The 19,296-nt window shown below is 38.2% G+C and overlaps 2 protein-coding genes across 2 annotated transcripts; one reads left to right on the top strand and one right to left on the bottom strand.

The window, feature by feature from the left end:
- Nucleotides 1–1,868: 1,868 nt before the first annotated feature.
- LOC130645210 (uncharacterized) lies at nt 1,869–12,438 on the bottom strand. Its single transcript, XM_057451124.1, has 8 exons — nt 12,304–12,438; nt 6,818–6,998; nt 6,108–6,738; nt 5,865–6,011; nt 3,368–5,773; nt 3,135–3,293; nt 2,791–3,063; nt 1,869–2,718 (listed from the first exon to the last, which is right to left on the bottom strand). Exons 1-8 carry the CDS (start codon nt 12,306–12,308, stop codon nt 1,949–1,951), a joined length of 4,572 nt encoding a protein of 1,523 aa, XP_057307107.1. The 5' UTR covers nt 12,309–12,438; the 3' UTR covers nt 1,869–1,948.
- Nucleotides 9,797–17,364, top strand: LOC130645209 (uncharacterized). Its single transcript, XM_057451123.1, has 13 exons — nt 9,797–9,882; nt 9,964–10,174; nt 10,500–11,157; nt 11,244–11,467; nt 11,578–11,748; nt 11,837–12,069; nt 12,142–12,441; nt 12,521–13,151; nt 13,248–13,394; nt 13,486–15,891; nt 15,966–16,124; nt 16,196–16,468; nt 16,542–17,364. Exons 1-13 carry the CDS (start codon nt 9,880–9,882, stop codon nt 17,306–17,308), a joined length of 6,183 nt encoding a protein of 2,060 aa, XP_057307106.1. The 5' UTR covers nt 9,797–9,879; the 3' UTR covers nt 17,309–17,364.
- The last annotated feature ends 1,932 nt before the right edge of the window (nt 17,365–19,296 follow it).

Genomic DNA, 19,296 nt, shown 5'->3' with positions numbered 1-19,296 from the left:
CAAAGATACTCCTCCTACACACGAAGATGAGAAGATCGCTCTTGTGATTGTTATGACAACGGGTTATTTCATATGGTATTTGTTTAGATAAAGAATGACGTCAATTAAATGTCAATCAAGCCAGAATAACAATAGAGAAACAATGCATTCCTCACATACCAAATATCCTTAGCAACGGCTACTTTCGTTTTGACTTTTTTCTTATGTAAACAACTTTCTGGTATGTAAAATATGTAAAATCCTATTGTTATAAGCGTTTGATTGACAGATGGTAGATAACAAAAACTGCTTTCCGATAGAATCTATAAAGTGGTATAAAGAGATGTAATCGTGAATATAAACACAATGGCTTTTCCAACAGTTGAAGAATTTGAACAAAACATAGAACAAGTTACTCCGATCATAAAGTGGAGAGAGCTGCCTAAAAACGATATTTACCTTGTTAAATATGTGAAAGAGATGGAAATATCAAGACCTGGTGCTCTTTCTGAAAAAACTATGTATGCGGAGGTTCAAGATAGAATGGGAAATAAATATAAGACATGGTTGCCCGCAAGACTTTGTGATGAATTAAAGGATTATAGTTTCAAGGGTGATGCCTTTGTCAGATCAAATGGTCTCAAACAATCTCAAAATAATCATCAAAATCAATTCTTCAGTTATGACATTATGTGGCGCTAAACCTTGCAATGTTGCAATCATCTTTACTTGTTTCTGGTAAAGATAGACACACATAACACTATAATTTATAGGACACGACAGATGAGGGTGGGTAGGGACCCATGGGACGGGGAGGGTGGGGAGGGGCCCAGGGGGACGCGGCCGGGGAGGGGGGTTTTGGACAGATATCGTTGATTTAATGGATCATGCCCGCTTATTTAACGTAAAGTGGTAAAGTGCACATGGATTTTATCGACTCTTCTATCGTTGATTTGACGTGGATGATCTATGATTTGACGTGGAGTGGTAAAGTGCTAACGGGGTCTGTCCTAACATTGGGGTTTTCCTATCTCTAATGCACTGGAATTATCAATTTTAGAGACTGCTATTAAAACTGGTAAGTTCTTAATATCTCACTGTGTGGCTATCTTGTATCGTCACAGCCTGTTGTTTATATTTTTGGCATATGCACATGCGTTGTTTTTGATGCAAAATCAATCAATACGTGACTCATTAATGAAACATGCAAAAAGTGAAAATTACAGGTGCAAAATTGCAGACCAGATTTTGGAATTTTAGTTGCGAAGAAAAGTCTAAGGCCACATGCACAGTCATAGGGGCCAACGGCCAACGTACAAGAAGTGTAAGATAGATACATAAGAATCAACATCTATAAACAAAAATTTACTGCAACATTGCTTTGCATTTTCATTACATTTTAAAAATAATTTTCATAAAGGTAGTTTTCACAGCAAGTTCTTATGATGCAACCACAGCGGTATATTGCATACTCGCACAACATTGAACGTGCGAAGTGTTAGTAGTAGTGATTTATATTTTCGGTGGTTCTAATTTTGGGATGCGCTCTGAGGACGAGAATAATTTCCTCGAAAAACCCTATAATAAACAAGACTAGCTGGAAATTGCTAATTATTATGTACACCAGCGTCCACCATCAACCCAACCCTCCGGCCTCGTTTACAGGTTACAGATTATTTCAGAATGTTATGTGTACAAGGTCGTTTGTTCTGTTCACACGATCTTTTACCGGATAGACTAGGATCCGCGTAAACAGACACCCTATCCTCCCGAATTCGCTTTCAAACGAACTTTATTCGGAACGTGTAAGCCTTGGTCTTTATCTTCGTCCTACATTAATTATCCAACTTTCCTGAGAATTAAAATTTAAGTCGTCCGACCAAGAAACCACCAGTAAAAAAAGGGGTTAGAATATTCTTCTTTAAATAATTTTATACAAATTTATTTATAAATTTCCTTTCAAATTAAATTAACACACATCATTTGCATAGATGTCGTCGTTACCTTCGAATATAGTTTTCAAAATCAACAGGTCGTTGTTGGTAGTAGCAACGGAGTACGCCCCACTATCGGTTATAATGGTTTCCACATTTTCTGTATCAGTGAATTGTAAGGACTTACAATTTTTAAATCCAGAAACGCCTTCCCACGGACACAAGCCAAATCCTGTCTTCGGACTGAGAAAGGATAAATAGGATTTTTGACCTATACCCTTCAGTTGAGATTTTGTTGCTTCGACTGGTAACTTCTGATAAAATTCAAACTTATTGGTTTTCTTGTTTTGCGCGAAAAGAGTAACGTCTTCTCCACCCGATACTGATAACACAGCTCTCTCTTGTTTTTTTAGTTGACCCACAGAAATGTGTTTTGGTTTTTTACTTTCCTTAAGTTTAATTCTTTGAGTCTTCTTGAGGGATGCGATGTCTTTTCCTTCTATTGTCAACACGTCAACAAAATCCGAGCCATCCTGGTTTCCTTTAACGGCAAGAAAATCATTTTTATCACCTTTAAATTGCTTTACTTGAACAGATTGTTCAGTTTTGCCATTTTTCTTCTCCGATTTCTTGGATTGGCCATACGATTTTTCGAAATGTTCGGACATGATCGTACTGCTGTTCAATATTGGTGCAAGTTCTGTTTCCAGCACTGCCTGATTGAGTGACTGATAGGGTACAAAAGAAGTGTTGTCCCAAACGTAAACTTCCGGCTCCTGCTTACATCGAAGAGTTTCGTTTACTCCTAAAGTAAAAATGGTAAATTAAATCAACAAATTTCAGCAATAGTAAAGTAAAAAATGGATACGAGACTTACCTGACGACGAATGATATACAAGGAGGGCAGTGAATGTATTATAGATAAAAAATTCAAGTATTTGGGCGTTCGTTGTTATAGTTTGCAGGACGAAGCATTGTAAATCTTGTGTACATTTCAGCACATACGCTGGTCCGCAACCAGCACCTTGTGCTCGAGCAACAGAGATGAAGACTGTGTCGTTCAAAACGGTGGAATGAAGCGATCCCAGAATTTCAGCAGAAAAGGATTTGACATCAACTTTCTCGAAACCACTAAGAAATTTTTGGTTTTCTAGAAACAATAGAAATTATACAGCAAATCAGAAGCGAACAAGGTAAAATATAAAAGCGTCAAATAAATACCCGATACAGGCACCAGAGTTTCCGTCGAAGTACATAACGAAGTGGCTTGAGTGCTTAACATCAGTAAACCAGATTTAATATCTTCATTAACTGCATCAGTGTAGTTCCCAACTTCCCCTATCTTGATTCCATTTACCAAGCCATTCACAGTCATGTTACCTATAAGGCAAATATTATTTTACAACAATTTTTATTGCACAATCCGAGAAGGATAACAAGGAGCATGAGCTGACCTATAATAGTCAGATTTTTCGTGAAGGTTTGATCCATATTGATAAACTGTTCGCCGTCATTGGTGGTTTTCCATGCATTGAGGTTGAAGCTGTGGAGGTCGACACCGTTCACTACACCGGTAGTAGTAGTAACATCTCCGGTAACTGATACATTGGTAAACAATTTGTGGCCATTGATAATCGATGTGTCGTTAGCTTGGAACAAATGTTCGGATATGTCGATGTCATTAACGGTAGAACCATTTGGAAACTCAATCATGTTTTTAATGATAACATTTGAAAAGGATTTACTACCTGATACAGTCTGATCAGTGTTCAATGTGAATCTGTCGTCATTAAGTTTCGCAACATCCACACCATCGATTAATGTGGTAACGTCGAAGTTTCCGCTCACATCAATGTCAGAAAATTGGAAAAAATTCGAGATATTTTTGTCCCCATGCGTTTTCATAAGTTGGTTTGTGCTGATACCATTCAAGAGATTTACAGTTAAATTGGTGCCAATTTCCAAACCACCTTGAAAGTGATATGAACCGCTCAGAACTTGATACTGATTCAGTCTAACTGCAGACTGGCTAAGAGCAGTGATGTTGATGTCGTTTACCAAGCTACTGACCAACACGTTATCTGAAACAATAGCAGTTCCATTTACAATGACTGAATTTTCGAAAGTAGTTGGTTGGCAAATTGTGTGGTCACCGGTTTTAGTAAGAACGTCATCTGTTAGGAGCGACATATTGACACCGTTGACTAGTCCGAGAAAGGTGACATTTTGGAATGTTACATTCTTAAACGTTTTTACACCCGTTATCGTTTCGTCAGATGTGAGATGGACAGCAGAATTGTTATACTCGTCTAAATCAATGTTGTTAATGCGTCCCTTCACTGTAAGATTATTGTTGACAAGCACATTTCGTTCAAAAGTGTACATGGCATTCAGTGTTTGATCTTTATTCTTCTCGACCGTATTGGTCTTCAATTCCGTGATGTTGACACTGTCGATCAAGTTTGTAGCATAAACATTTTTCGTCTTAATGGATGAAAAGTTTATGTCGCCAAGGACAGTTTGATTACCACTGATCAAAAAGATATTGGTGAGGTCTACGCCTGCAAATAGATTGGTAACGAGGTTTGATACATGCAAATGGTCATATTGAACGCTTCCGTTAATGAAGTTGGTTCCGTTGGATCTCAGCGCAGAATTTAGGAAGTGGTGGAAATTAACATCGTTGATCCAGGAGTTGTTCGATGTCCTTAAATTGATAATGTGAATATAGTTGTGAAATATGAAGTTAGCATTTAATGTTTGATTGCCAGATGACTTCATAATGTTTTTATCTATTTCTGTCAAATTTACATTGTTGACTAAACCAGGTGAGGTAACAGTTTGGTGGAACTCAACGTCATCAAGAAATCGTTTCTCGCCATATACACGTTGATCTTTTGATATTCTCACGGTGGTGTTGTAAAGCTCAGTTAGATTTACGCCGTTGATGAGTCCTGCTACAGACAAGTTTTGCTTGCAGTCGATGCCAGACACGAATACAATGCTTCCATTTATAGTTTGGTTTCGGTCCTTGTGAACAGCATTTTGTTCCATGTCGTAAATGTCGATCTCATTTACAGTCCCATCGACATGAATGATGTAAGCGTCCAAAATTTCTTTAAAGACGGTATCCTCTGTCATAGTCAAAACGCCGGTGATGTTCTGCTGCGTTGTCAGAGTAATAACGTCGGTAGGAATGGTCAAGTTGTTCACCTGTCCAGCCACCTCGGCGTCTTTAAGCAATGTGACATCGTCCTGAAAGATGATGTTTCCGTAGATGGTATCTTCGCTTCCGTTCTTAACAGCATTTTCATAAAACGCTAAAAAGTCTTCTCCATTGATCGTTCCGTTGGAATAGACCATTTTGTTTACATGAACGATTTTCTTAAACGTTGTCATACCTCTAATAGTTTGAGCAGTTGACAGAGTTACGAAGTCGTCTGGAATATGATAGCTGCCGATTTCACCATTTGCGGCAAGGTTGCCCTTAACAATAACGTTTTCAAAAACGAATTGAGCGTAAAGGTTTTCGTTTGAAGAAAGAGAAATCAAGTCGTCTTTTAGAGTAGGCAAATACACATCGTTGATGGAAAGCACTTTTAACATAGTAGTAACATTAATACCACCGACGAAAGTTTTTTGACCGGTGATAGATACTCCACTGCCTTTTAAGACAGCCAGTTTTTCCCACTTTGTCAAGTTAACAGAATCAACGAAGCCCGTCACTACAATGTTGGAATTAACGTTTGTTACGCCAACTCGGAATGTTTTGTGACCGCCGATTGACTGTGGTCCAGTAAGAGTGACGGCATCCTCAGACAAATCCAATCCGTCGATTGTTGAAGTTGTGACTAAATTACCTAAAAATATTAAAGAGTAAAGTTAATGATGTAAAAGCGCGGTGGCAACAATTATCGAAATGACGAGTGAAATTATTGTAAGCAGACATACCGTTTACAGTAACATTAGTCGTAAATGTCATGTCCGACTTAACAAGCTGTTCAGTAGTCAAGGTCATGGCATCTGACAAGTTGTATCCGTTAATATTTTCTACTTTAAGATGGCCTTTCACATTTACAGATTTGAAAGTTTTTGCACCTAAAGAAATAACAAGTAATTTGAAAACGAGAAAACGGTTCAAAACAAAGGAAGATTGAAAGAAACATTCACCACAACGTAATTGTAGTATCTTACCTGTTATGACTTGCGGTTTTCCAGCCAATAAAATATCTTCGTTTAAAGCAGTTATGTTGATACCGTCCACTAAACCATCCACGCGAATATTGGAATCGACAACGAAACCTTCGTCGAATACTATATAAGTTGAAACAGTTTGGTTAGTATCCGGGGTCATTTTGTTGTTGAAAAAGTTAGTAACGTTAACGTCATCCAAATAGCCGTCGACTTGCAATACGCCGTTGAAAATTACAGAACCAAAGTTTTTATAGCCTGTTATGCCTATGAATCCATCCGTAGTAACAAAATCGCCAGGAACGTGGTAACCGTCAAGAGTGAAATTTGACAAGGTGACATTATTTTTAAGTAACAAGTCGTTTCCGAATACTTTTGACGCTGTGATATGTTGTGCTGTGTTAGTTGTCATGTACGATTCAATTTTCTTTCCATTAACAAAGCCATTCACACTCAGATTTTGGGCGAAGGTGACGTTTTCGGTGAATGTATAATGGCCTTCAAGAATTTGTTCGGTACTTTTGCTCCAATGTCTCCCTGCAAGATCAGTAATGTTGGTGCTGTCAATAAGGCCATGCACAGTGGTAACATTAGTAGAAAGCGTGTTAGTCACGGTTATTGTTTCGGTAAATGTCTAAAATTTGAAAATACATGGTGAGAACAAGGCAAGCTAGGCAATAGTGTTAAGAACGAAAACGAGTAAACTTTTTTACCTTCTCTCCACTGATAACAACTGCTTCGTTGATTTTCACAACATCGTTTAGTCTTTCTTGAAGTGCGAGAATTCTGGCTTCTTGTTGCTCGATTAAATACTTCAGCAACACAGCTCTCTTTTCCGATTCTACAATGGGATTGACAGTGACATTGTCCGTGTAGTACATACTTCCTGTCAATAGAGTATTTTCAATCGTGATGTTTGTAAAAAAGATGTTAGCAGTGACGTTCTGTTCCGTACTTTTTGTCATTACGTTGTTCGTGACGTGCAGCAGAACTTGCGATAAGGTCTTTTTGATCTGAAAAGAAAGTAAAGAATTCAGTAAACGGACCATAAATCGAATACTCTTAGCTGTATCAACGCGCCTTACCAATTCTAGTTCCTCAGTCATTTTCGTTAATAAAGCAGCTATGATCTCTGGCACAGATGGGTCTAACTTAGGTACAGGTCTTCTAGTGAAGGACAATTTAAAGACGTTGAAACCAGATCTTGTTGTGAGGTTGTAGTTGGCGACAGCTAAATAGGTTTCGTTTCCGGCCTTGAAAGGAAGAACTGATCGAACGTCAGGAATAGCATCTTGATTTTCGGGAAATGGAGACAAACCTAAAAAAATAACAAAACAACAGGTATAAAGCGCGATGCCTCGAAGCAGCCATAATCATTATTTGCCGTAAGGAAAACCAAAACAGACCTTGAACGTCAGTTGGTTTAAAGAATCCTCTTAGCGGGTCGTAGGTGTAGATGACCGCTTGTGATCTCGCGTTTGAAACAACCAACATAGGAGATCCATCATCGCTCGTAAAGTAGGACCATTTTACTGCACCGTTGGTGGGTATTTTCTGCCATTCAACCCACATAGTTCCTAAAATAGAGACGTTAATCCTGTGTAGCCAGGTGAAAAGTATTTACTGGTCAAGATCCGAGTAATTCTCAGAGTTATTATTTGTTCATATGTCACAGAATTAACAGTACCTGTCCACCAGTAAATAACGGAATCAATGCGATAATCCTTGATCTTATTGTACGCTGCGGTTAAGCTATCAAATGCCGTGATTATTGTGTACTCGTTTGCGACAGCTAAGTAGTGGTGATTTTCGAAGGAGAAGTATTCGAAATCCCTACCACCGTGTGTAGCAATTCTCTGGTACAAATCAAAAGGGCCTCCCGCTTTGCCAAACTGCTGCATTGTGCGTTCCCTAGAACGGTTAAAATAAAAGAAATTGCGAGGTGAAATTATAAACACAAACAAAACATTAATTCGATGCATTACTTAGACACTTACTTGTAAACAGAAGAATAGATGTCCACTTTTCCACTATTATCAATGTGATTGACAAAGAGAATGTAACGAACGCCACCTATCATGACAATCTCCACATCTTGGGCACCCTGGGTTTCGAAAGTTTGGACTAGTTCATACCCAAACTGAGATTGAATATGCATGGTTGATTTCACATGGTATTTATCGCCGACCTCAAAGTACGAATTGGCAGTCACAAAGTAGTGGTGGCCATCTTTGCTGAAAACTTTAACGCTTTTCGCGCCAAGAGTACGCACTTTTGTCCGGTAGTGAAACGGCTTTTCCAAATTCTCATGAGGTAAAAATTGCTGCAATTGAAACCATTTTTCGTATGTGCTACCTCCACCGTACCAATTTTGCCCTACGTGATCTAGAAAGATGGCGTATTTATTGCCACCTAAATCAGCATATTCAAAGTCAATACCACCAGATGTCGAAAATTCCTGCAACAAATCAAACTTATAAGTCGTTTCATTCATAACATATACAGCTGACTTCGTGATGTACTGGTTGAGCTCGTTCATAAAATTCACTACAGCTAAATATTGTTTGTTTTTAATAACGAATGGTTCCAATTCCACTGGATGCATTGTTGGAATGGACTGCCATGGCGTGATGTTCTGTACCTGTGCCTCATACGCTAAAGAAACGAATAAGATAATCTTATTAAATGCTAACTTTTAAAGAACGCTCTCATTCCGCAGACCTCATATTTTGAAAGTCAGTCATTAATTAAAGGGGGTAGCCTTCTCAAAACGTTTACGGTTTTTTTTAAAAAAGATGTATGTGCGCAAACGCTTGAAATTATGTCAACTCTCAAAAACTACCAAGATACAGGCGCTGTTGTCAGTAATGAATGAACATGCTTACATACGAACTGCTAAGGGTTGCGGCCAGGATGTCTCGTTGAAAAGCGGCCTTAGGTTTTCCCCACACACAAGCGCGAAAATTGTTTCCACTTACTTGTTTCTTTCTCCGCAATAAAATCCTGGATTGATATTGCCCTTTTTACACGCCGTTTTCGTTGCTGACTTGCTTTGTGCAGTTGTAGTTTGAAAGACGACAATGAATCTTCCATATATTGTCCTATGTCGGCGGTGAAGGAAGTCGTATGCACATTGTCAACTACCACGGAAATTATCAGCACAGCCCAAGCAACGGTCAGTGTACCCATCTGAAAGGGATAATAGAGAATAAAAAACGATTAAGTTTGTATTGCGTTGCTGCCGAAATTGTTGTCCTACTGAGATCTTGTACAGAATTTTTTACGCAAAGATATTGTGGTCTAAAACTTTCACAATACAATCGGTAGAAAATAACGATAAAAGAAAGTGTAAGAAGGCATTCAAAACTTTGTTATAAAACTTTGAAAGAAAGAGTACTATTCGTTAGAAATAGCGATGCGAAACTGTCAAAAACTTAACTTGAGATATAAAATTTTGTTCATTTCCTTGTTTTTGAAAAAAGATTACAAAGTAACATAATTTCTTACCATTAGTACATGAAACTGTCGCAAGAGTCGCACAACACACAAAATACTACTAAGTATTTATAAACTTTTAGCTCCCCAAGGAAAGCTTTAGATTGTAAGGAAAAAAAGCATATAAAACTTGTTGTCGTTAATGTCTGAAACTGTTTGTTTATATTTACTCGTCCCTTGCGTGTCTTTTTGGACATACTCTATAATGACAACCAATCATGTGTGACCACAAAGTTTATAAATACTGTAATATTCTATCTGTAATGTGTTTCATGTACTAATGGTAAGAAATTGTGTTACTTTGTAACCTTTTTTCAAAAACAAGAATATTTAATCGTTTTTTATTCTCTATTATCCCTTTCAGATGGGTACACTGACCGTTGCTTGGGCTGTGCTGATAATTTCCGTGGTAGTTGACAATGTGCATACGACTTCCTTCACCGCCGACATAGGACAATATATGGAAGATTCATTGTCGTCTTTCAAACTACAACTGCACAAAGCAAGTCAGCAACGAAAACGGCGTGTAAAAAGGGCAATATCAATCCAGGATTTTATTGCGGAGAAAGAAACAAGTAAGTGGAAACAATTCTCGCGCTTGTGTGTGGGGAAAACCTAAGGCCGCTTTTCAACGAGACTTCCTGGCCGCAGCCCTTAGCAGTTCGTATGTAAGCATGTTCATTCGATACTCTGACAACAGCGCCTGTATCTTGGTAGTTTTTGAGAGTTGACACAATTTCAAGCGTTTGCGCACATACATCTTTTTTAAAAAAAACCGTTAACGTTTTGAGAAGGCTACCCCCTTTAGTTAATGACTGACTTTCAAAATATGAGGTCTGCGGAATGAGAGCGTTCTTTAAAAGTTAGCATTTAATAAGATTATCTTATTCGTTTCTTTAGCGTATGAGGCACAGGTACAGAACATCACGCCATGGCAGTCCATTCCAACAATGCATCCAGTGGAATTAGAACCATTCGTTATTAAAAACAAACAATATTTAGCTGTAGTGAATTTTATGAACGAGCTCAACCAGTACATCACAAAGTCAGCTGTATATGTAATGAATGAAACGACTTATAAGTTTGATTTGTTGCAGGAATTTTCGACATCTGGTGGTATTGACTTTGAATATGCTGATTTAGGTGGCAATAAATACGCCATCTTTCTAGATCACGTAGGGCAAAATTGGTACGGTGGAGGTAGCACATACGAAAAATGGTTTCAATTGCAGCAATTTTTACCTCATGAGAATTTGGAAAAGCCGTTTCACTACCGAACAAAAGTGCGTACTCTTGGCGCGAAAAGCGTTAAAGTTTTCAGCAAAGATGGCCACCACTACTTTGTGACTGCCAATTCGTACTTTGAGGTCGGCGATAAATACCATGTGAAATCAACCATGCATATTCAATCTCAGTTTGGGTATGAACTAGTCCAAACTTTCGAAACCCAGGGTGCCCAAGATGTGGAGATTGTCATGATAGGTGGCGTTCGTTACATTCTCTTTGTCAATCACATTGATAATAGTGGAAAAGTGGACATCTATTCTTCTGTTTACAAGTAAGTGTCTAAGTAATGCATCGAATTAATGTTTTGTTTGTGTTTATAATTTCACCTCGCAATTTCTTTTATTTTAACCGTTCTAGGGAACGCACAATGCAGCAGTTTGGCAAAGCGGGAGGCCCTTTTGATTTGTACCAGAGAATTGCTACACACGGTGGTAGGGATTTCGAATACTTCTCCTTCGAAAATCACCACTACTTAGCTGTCGCAAACGAGTACACAATAATCACGGCATTTGATAGCTTAACCGCAGCGTACAATAAGATCAAGGATTATCGCATTGATTCCGTTATTTACTGGTGGACAGGTACTGTTAATTCTGTGACATATGAACAAAGAATAACTCTGAGAATTACTCGGATCTTGACCAGTAAATACTTTTCACCTGGCTACACAGGATTAACGTCTCTATTTTAGGAACTATGTGGGTTGAATGGCAGAAAATACCCACCAACGGTGCAGTAAAATGGTCCTACTTTACGAGCGATGATGGATCTCCTATGTTGGTTGTTTCAAACGCGAGATCACAAGCGGTCATCTACACCTACGACCCGCTAAGAGGATTCTTTAAACCAACTGACGTTCAAGGTCTGTTTTGGTTTTCCTTACGGCAAATAATGATTATGGCTGCTTCGAGGCATCGCGCTTTATACCTGTTGTTTTGTTATTTTTTTAGGTTTGTCTCCATTTCCCGAAAATCAAGATGCTATTCCTGACGTTCGATCAGTTCTTCCTTTCAAGGCCGGAAACGAAACCTATTTAGCTGTCGCCAACTACAACCTCACAACAAGATCTGGTTTCAACGTCTTTAAATTGTCCTTCACTAGAAGACCTGTACCTAAGTTAGACCCATCTGTGCCGGAGATCATAGCTGCTTTATTAACGAAAATGACTGAGGAACTAGAATTGGTAAGGCGCGTTGATGCAGCTAAGAGTATTCGATTTATGGTCCGTTTACTGAATTCTTTACTTTCTTTTCAGATCAAAAAGACCTTATCGCAAGTTCTGCTGCACGTCACGAACAACGTAATGACAAAAAGTACGGAACAGAACGTTACTGCAAACATCTTTTTTACAAACATCACGATTGAAAATACTCTATTGACAGGAAGTATGTACTACACGGACAATGTCACTGTCAATCCCATTGTAGAATCGGAAAAGAGAGCTGTGTTGCTGAAGTATTTAATCGAGCAACAAGAAGCCAGAATTCTCGCACTTCAAGAAAGACTAAACGATGTTGTGAAAATCAACGAAGCAGTTGTTATCAGTGGAGAGAAGGTAAAAAAGTTTACTCGTTTTCGTTCTTAACACTATTGCTTAGCTTGCCTTGTTCTCACCATGTATTTTCAAATTTTAGACATTTACCGAAACAATAACCGTGACTAACACGCTTTCTACTAATGTTACCACTGTGCATGGCCTTATTGACAGCACCAACATTACTGATCTTGCAGGGAGACATTGGAGCAAAAGTACCGAACAAATTCTTGAAGGCCATTATACATTCACCGAAAACGTCACCTTCGCCCAAAATCTGAGTGTGAATGGCTTTGTTAATGGAAAGAAAATTGAATCGTACATGACAACCAACACAGCACAACATATCACAGCGTCAAAAGTATTCGGAAACGACTTGTTACTTAAAAATAATGTCACCTTGTCAAATTTCACTCTTGACGGTTACCACGTTCCTGGCGATTTTGTTACTACGGATGGATTCATAGGCATAACAGGCTATAAAAACTTTGGTTCTGTAATTTTCAACGGCGTATTGCAAGTCGACGGCTATTTGGATGACGTTAACGTTACTAACTTTTTCAACAACAAAATGACCCCGGATACTAACCAAACTGTTTCAACTTATATAGTATTCGACGAAGGTTTCGTTGTCGATTCCAATATTCGCGTGGATGGTTTAGTGGACGGTATCAACATAACTGCTTTAAACGAAGATATTTTATTGGCTGGAAAACCGCAAGTCATAACAGGTAAGATACTACAATTACGTTGTGGTGAATGTTTCTTTCAATCTTCCTTTGTTTTGAACCGTTTTCTCGTTTTCAAATTACTTGTTATTTCTTTAGGTGCAAAAACTTTCAAATCTGTAAATGTGAAAGGCCATCTTAAAGTAGAAAATATTAACGGATACAACTTGTCAGATGCCATGACCTTGACTACTGAACAGCTTGTTAAGTCGGACATGACATTTACGACTAATGTTACTGTAAACGGTATGTCTGCTTACAATAATTTCACTCGTCATTTCGATAATTGTTGCCACCGCGCTTTTACATCATTAACTTTACTCTTTAATATTTTTAGGTAATTTAGTCACAACTTCAACAATCGACGGATTGGATTTGTCTGAGGATGCCGTCACTCTTACTGGACCACAGTCAATCGGCGGTCACAAAACATTCCGAGTTGGCGTAACAAACGTTAATTCCAACATTGTAGTGACGGGCTTCGTTGATTCTGTTAACTTGACAAAGTGGGAAAAACTGGCTGTCTTAAAAGGCAGTGGAGTATCTATCACCGGTCAAAAAACTTTCGTCGGTGGTATTAATGTTACTACTATGTTAAAAGTGCTTTCCATCAACGATGTGTATTTGCCTACTCTAAAAGACGACTTGATTTCTCTTTCTTCAAACGAAAACCTTTACGCTCAATTCGTTTTTGAAAACGTTATTGTTAAGGGCAACCTTGCCGCAAATGGTGAAATCGGCAGCTATCATATTCCAGACGACTTCGTAACTCTGTCAACTGCTCAAACTATTAGAGGTATGACAACGTTTAAGAAAATCGTTCATGTAAACAAAATGGTCTATTCCAACGGAACGATCAATGGAGAAGACTTTTTAGCGTTTTATGAAAATGCTGTTAAGAACGGAAGCGAAGATACCATCTACGGAAACATCATCTTTCAGGACGATGTCACATTGCTTAAAGACGCCGAGGTGGCTGGACAGGTGAACAACTTGACCATTCCTACCGACGTTATTACTCTGACAACGCAGCAGAACATCACCGGCGTTTTGACTATGACAGAGGATACCGTCTTTAAAGAAATTTTGGACGCTTACATCATTCATGTCGATGGGACTGTAAATGAGATCGACATTTACGACATGGAACAAAATGCTGTTCACAAGGACCGAAACCAAACTATAAATGGAAGCATTGTATTCGTGTCTGGCATCGACTGCAAGCAAAACTTGTCTGTAGCAGGACTCATCAACGGCGTAAATCTAACTGAGCTTTACAACACCACCGTGAGAATATCAAAAGATCAACGTGTATATGGCGAGAAACGATTTCTTGATGACGTTGAGTTCCACCAAACTGTTACCTCACCTGGTTTAGTCAACAATGTAAATTTGACAGAAATAGATAAAAACATTATGAAGTCATCTGGCAATCAAACATTAAATGCTAACTTCATATTTCACAACTATATTCACATTATCAATTTAAGGACATCGAACAACTCCTGGATCAACGATGTTAATTTCCACCACTTCCTAAATTCTGCGCTGAGATCCAACGGAACCAACTTCATTAACGGAAGCGTTCAATATGACCATTTGCATGTATCAAACCTCGTTACCAATCTATTTGCAGGCGTAGACCTCACCAATATCTTTTTGATCAGTGGTAATCAAACTGTCCTTGGCGACATAAACTTTTCATCCATTAAGACGAAAAATGTTTATGCTACAAACTTGATCGACAGTGTCAACATCACGGAATTGAAGACCAATACGGTCGAGAAGAATAAAGATCAAACACTGAATGCCATGTACACTTTTGAACGAAATGTGCTTGTCAACAATAATCTTACAGTGAAGGGACGCATTAACAACATTGATTTAGACGAGTATAACAATTCTGCTGTCCATCTCACATCTGACGAAACGATAACGGGTGTAAAAACGTTTAAGAATGTAACATTCCAAAATGTCACCTTTCTCGGACTAGTCAACGGTGTCAATATGTCGCTCCTAACAGATGACGTTCTTACTAAAACCGGTGACCACACAATTTGCCAACCAACTACTTTCGAAAATTCAGTCATTGTAAATGGAACTGCTATTGTTTCAGATAACGTGTTGGTCAGTAGCTTGGTAAACGACATCAACATCACTGCTCTTAGCCAGTCTGCAGTTAGACTGAATCAGTATCAAGTTCTGAGCGGTTCATATCACTTTCAAGGTGGTTTGGAAATTGGCACCAATTTAACTGTAAATCTCTTGAATGGTATCAGCACAAACCAACTTATGAAAACGCATGGGGACAAAAATATCTCGAATTTTTTCCAATTTTCTGACATTGATGTGAGCGGAAACTTCGACGTTACCACATTAATCGATGGTGTGGATGTTGCGAAACTTAATGACGACAGATTCACATTGAACACTGATCAGACTGTATCAGGTAGTAAATCCTTTTCAAATGTTATCATTAAAAACATGATTGAGTTTCCAAATGGTTCTACCGTTAATGACATCGACATATCCGAAAATTTGTTCCAAGCTAACGACACATCGATTATCAATGGCCACAAATTGTTTACCAATGTATCAATTACCGGAGATGTTACTACTACTACCGGTGTAGTGAACGGTGTGGACCTCCACAGCTTCAACCTCAATGCATGGAAAACCACCAATGACGGCGAACAGTTTATCAATATGGATCAAACCTTCACGAAAAATTTGACTATTATAGGTCAGCACATGCTCCTTGTTGTCCTTCTCGGATTGTGCAATACAAATTGTTGTAAAATAATATTTGCCTTATAGGTAACATGACTGTGAATGGCTTGGTAAATGGAATCAAGATAGGGGAAGTTGGGAACTACACTGATGCAGTTAATGAAGATATTAAATCTGGTTTACTGATGTTAAGCACTCAAGCCACTTCGTTATGTACTTCGACGGAAACTCTGGTGCCTGTATCGGGTATTTATTTGACGCTTTTATATTTTACCTTGTTCGCTTCTGATTTGCTGTATAATTTCCATTGTTTCTAGAAAACCAAAAATTTCTTAGTGGTTTCGAGAAAGTTGATGTCAAATCCTTTTCTGCTGAAATTCTGGGATCGCTTCATTCCACCGTTTTGAACGACACAGTCTTCATCTCTGTTGCTCGAGCACAAGGTGCTGGTTGCGGACCAGCGTATGTGCTGAAATGTACACAAGATTTACAATGCTTCGTCCTGCAAACTATAACAACGAACGCCCAAATACTTGAATTTTTTATCTATAATACATTCACTGCCCTCCTTGTATATCATTCGTCTTCAGGTAAGTCTCATATCCATTTTTTTACTTTACTATTGCTGAAATTTGTTGATTTAATTTACCATTTTTACTTTAGGAGTAAACGAAACTCATGGATGTAAGCAGGAGCCGGAAGTTTACGTTTGGGGAGACGCTTCTTTTTTCCCTTATCAGTCACTCAATATGGAGCTATTAAAAACAGAACTTGCACCAATATTGAACAGCAGCACGGTCCTTGCTGAAAATTTCAAAAGTTTGTATAGCGAACTCATGAAGACGGAGAATAATGGTGAATCTATAATATCGGTCGCGGTGAGAAAATTTAGGAGCATTGACAAAGATTTTCTTGCTGTTAGTGGCAATCAGGACGGCACGGATTTCGTTGATGTCTTAAACATACAAGGAAATGATATTGCATCACTTATAAAGGAGCAAAGAATAAATTTTCAGAAAACCGTAAAGCCGAAACATATTTTTGTAGGTTTACTTAAAGAGTTGGAGACGACTGTATTATCAGTGTCTGGTGGAGAAGACGTTACTATCTTTGCGCAAAACAATAAAACAAACAAGTTTGAATTCTATCAGAAGTTGCCAGTCGAAGCCATAGTATCTCAACTAGAAAGAATTGGTAAACAAATGTTTTTATCTTATCTCAGTTCAGAAAAAGGATTTGGCTTGTGCCAGTGGGAAGGCGTGTCTGGATTCACAAGTTGTAAGTCCTTACAATTCACTGGTACAAGAAATGTGGAAACCATTGTAACCGACAGTGGGGCGTTCTCCGTTGCTACTACCAACAACAACCTGTTGATTTTGAAAACTATATTCGAAGGTAACGACGACATCTATGAAAATGATGTGTGTTAATTTCATTTAAAAGGACTATATAGAATTTTAAAAATATGTAAAAATACATCTGTAAAAAAAATATATTTAAAATGCAAATAATTTTTCTATCGTTATTTCTTTGGTGTGATGTTAAGAGGTTAATCTTTTATCGCCAAGCTTCCCTAAGCGCAAGCTTTAGGGTTTTGCGCTTGGTCGTGTCACCTGGACAAGGGAGGTACTCACCAAGCGTTTCTAGTTCCGACGCCGAAAACACGATGACAAAGGGACGTCTAAAAATGTTTTTATAGCCTGCACACATTTTTAGCTTTGACAAATTTAGAAATTATTTATTGTTTTTGTCAAATCTTGGAAAGCTTAAACATGTGCGAGAAAAGCTGTTTTGAATGCGACTGGTTAATTTACTTGGTTGATAAGGCTTGTGGAAAAATCCACTTAGGCAGGGTAACAATGGAGAAATGTCACTTGGATTTCGATGACATCAGCAACCCGTCCATAAGAAAAAGATTTAAAACCTTGTTTTCACGTTTCCTCACGTAGCCAGACATTCCTTTTTCGGAAATCCAAATTTTAATGACGTCAGGTAAGACCTGCCAAAAATTTTGCAAAAATGTTTTTTTCAGAAATTTTGTACCCGTGTCCTATAAAGTATAGATCTTAAGACAGTGATCAAGAAAATGTATAGGATCATATACTTTTGATAATTGAAGTTTGAAGGTCAGCAAAGCAAACACACTCACTTTGTCTGCTACAGATGGAAAGGCGTACACTCTGTATTATTATATAGACTAGTCGGTAAGGCCCGTGGAATAATCTATTTAGGCAGGATAACAATGGAAAAGACGCGTCATTTAAATTTTGATGACATCAGCAACCCGTCCATAAGAACAAAGTTTACAACCTTGTTTACACGTTGCCTCTATTGTGTGAGATTAAAGCGCTGATTAAGAAAATTTATAGGTTCGTGAAGGGTTTAGAAATTTTGCTGACGTCAGCAAAGTTTCCACAAAGTACAAAATTGTCTATAAATTTGCATATTCGTTGCCTTCTTCGTAAAGATCTTAAACCGCTGATGAAAGAGTTTATAGGATCATGTACTTTTGGCAAACGGTTTCAGAGCTATTGAGGTTTAAATGTTCTTTGATGATTTCATCAACCCGTGCATTCTGAAATGGATTCGAGGACCCATGTTTGGCAAAGTTATCCAACTTAGTCCCAGGTGGTCCCTGGTTATCCACGCGGTGAAAAAAGTCTGACGCTACCACCCTTGTTTCCAAGTTATTTGGCGTCAAAAGTTATAACTGCATTGAAATTGCTTTATTAATTTAACTTAAGGTGTTAAATTAGTGTTATTGACGTCGCGACGTTGAGTTGGTTGATTAGCATTTGAGCCATGCATTTTTCAGCGACATCAGAAGGAAAATGAACACATCCACTAAGTTGTGTGCACATGGAATATTAAAACCTCGTGCAATCTTGTTATACACGCAGAATACCAGCCTGTAGAAGTAAAATAATTGTTTTAATTCTTGCCCATCGAGCTGTGGTAAAGCCCTTCCTTCCCTAATTTTTTTTTATCAATCAGGAATATGGAAGGGGATAGTGTAGAGAAGATTCGTTTTTTACTCAGCTTGGGAGATTAAAAAGTCGAGTCAAGTCACTTCTGCTGTTGTTGTCTAAGACCTGTTTGGATTAAGCCTATTTAAGACAGATATATTGGCAATGCTTTTATTTTTCACTCACTCATTACTCCAAATATTTTACAGGGAAATTTCTTTTGACTTCTCCCACTCAATTTTAAGTGTCTATTTATCCGCACTTAAAAATGACCGCGTTTGGCTGTTTAAGTCACTTGGATTTTATGTCAAGCTACGTTAAACAAATAATTCTTTAGATCAGCGAAATTAGCCGTAGAATAAAATCGCGGATTCAAAATTTTCAAATTGAATTGAATAAAACAAACTTTCGTCTCTGTGTGATGACGCGGGTGTGTCCTTACCTTAAAAGCA

Source organism: Hydractinia symbiolongicarpus, chromosome 5 (assembly GCF_029227915.1).
Source record: "Hydractinia symbiolongicarpus strain clone_291-10 chromosome 5, HSymV2.1, whole genome shotgun sequence".
Taxonomy (NCBI): Eukaryota; Metazoa; Cnidaria; class Hydrozoa; order Anthoathecata; family Hydractiniidae; genus Hydractinia; species Hydractinia symbiolongicarpus.
The sequence above is the reverse complement of the archived record's forward strand: the minus strand, read 5'-3'. Positions and strand labels throughout refer to the sequence as shown.

Excerpts from the sequence above, each read along its gene's own strand:
- LOC130645209 (XM_057451123.1), top strand. Across the intron at positions 11,158-11,243 it reads ATCTATTCTTCTGTTTACAA|GGAACGCACAATGCAGCAGT; the intron begins GTAAGTGTCTAA and ends TAACCGTTCTAG. Across the intron at positions 12,070-12,141 it reads TGACTGAGGAACTAGAATTG|ATCAAAAAGACCTTATCGCA; the intron begins GTAAGGCGCGTT and ends CTTTCTTTTCAG.
- LOC130645210 (XM_057451124.1), bottom strand. Across the intron at positions 3,064-3,134 it reads AACTCTGGTGCCTGTATCGG|AAAACCAAAAATTTCTTAGT; the intron begins GTATTTATTTGA and ends TATTGTTTCTAG. Across the intron at positions 2,719-2,790 it reads TGTATATCATTCGTCGTCAG|GAGTAAACGAAACTCTTCGA; the intron begins GTAAGTCTCGTA and ends TTTTTACTTTAG.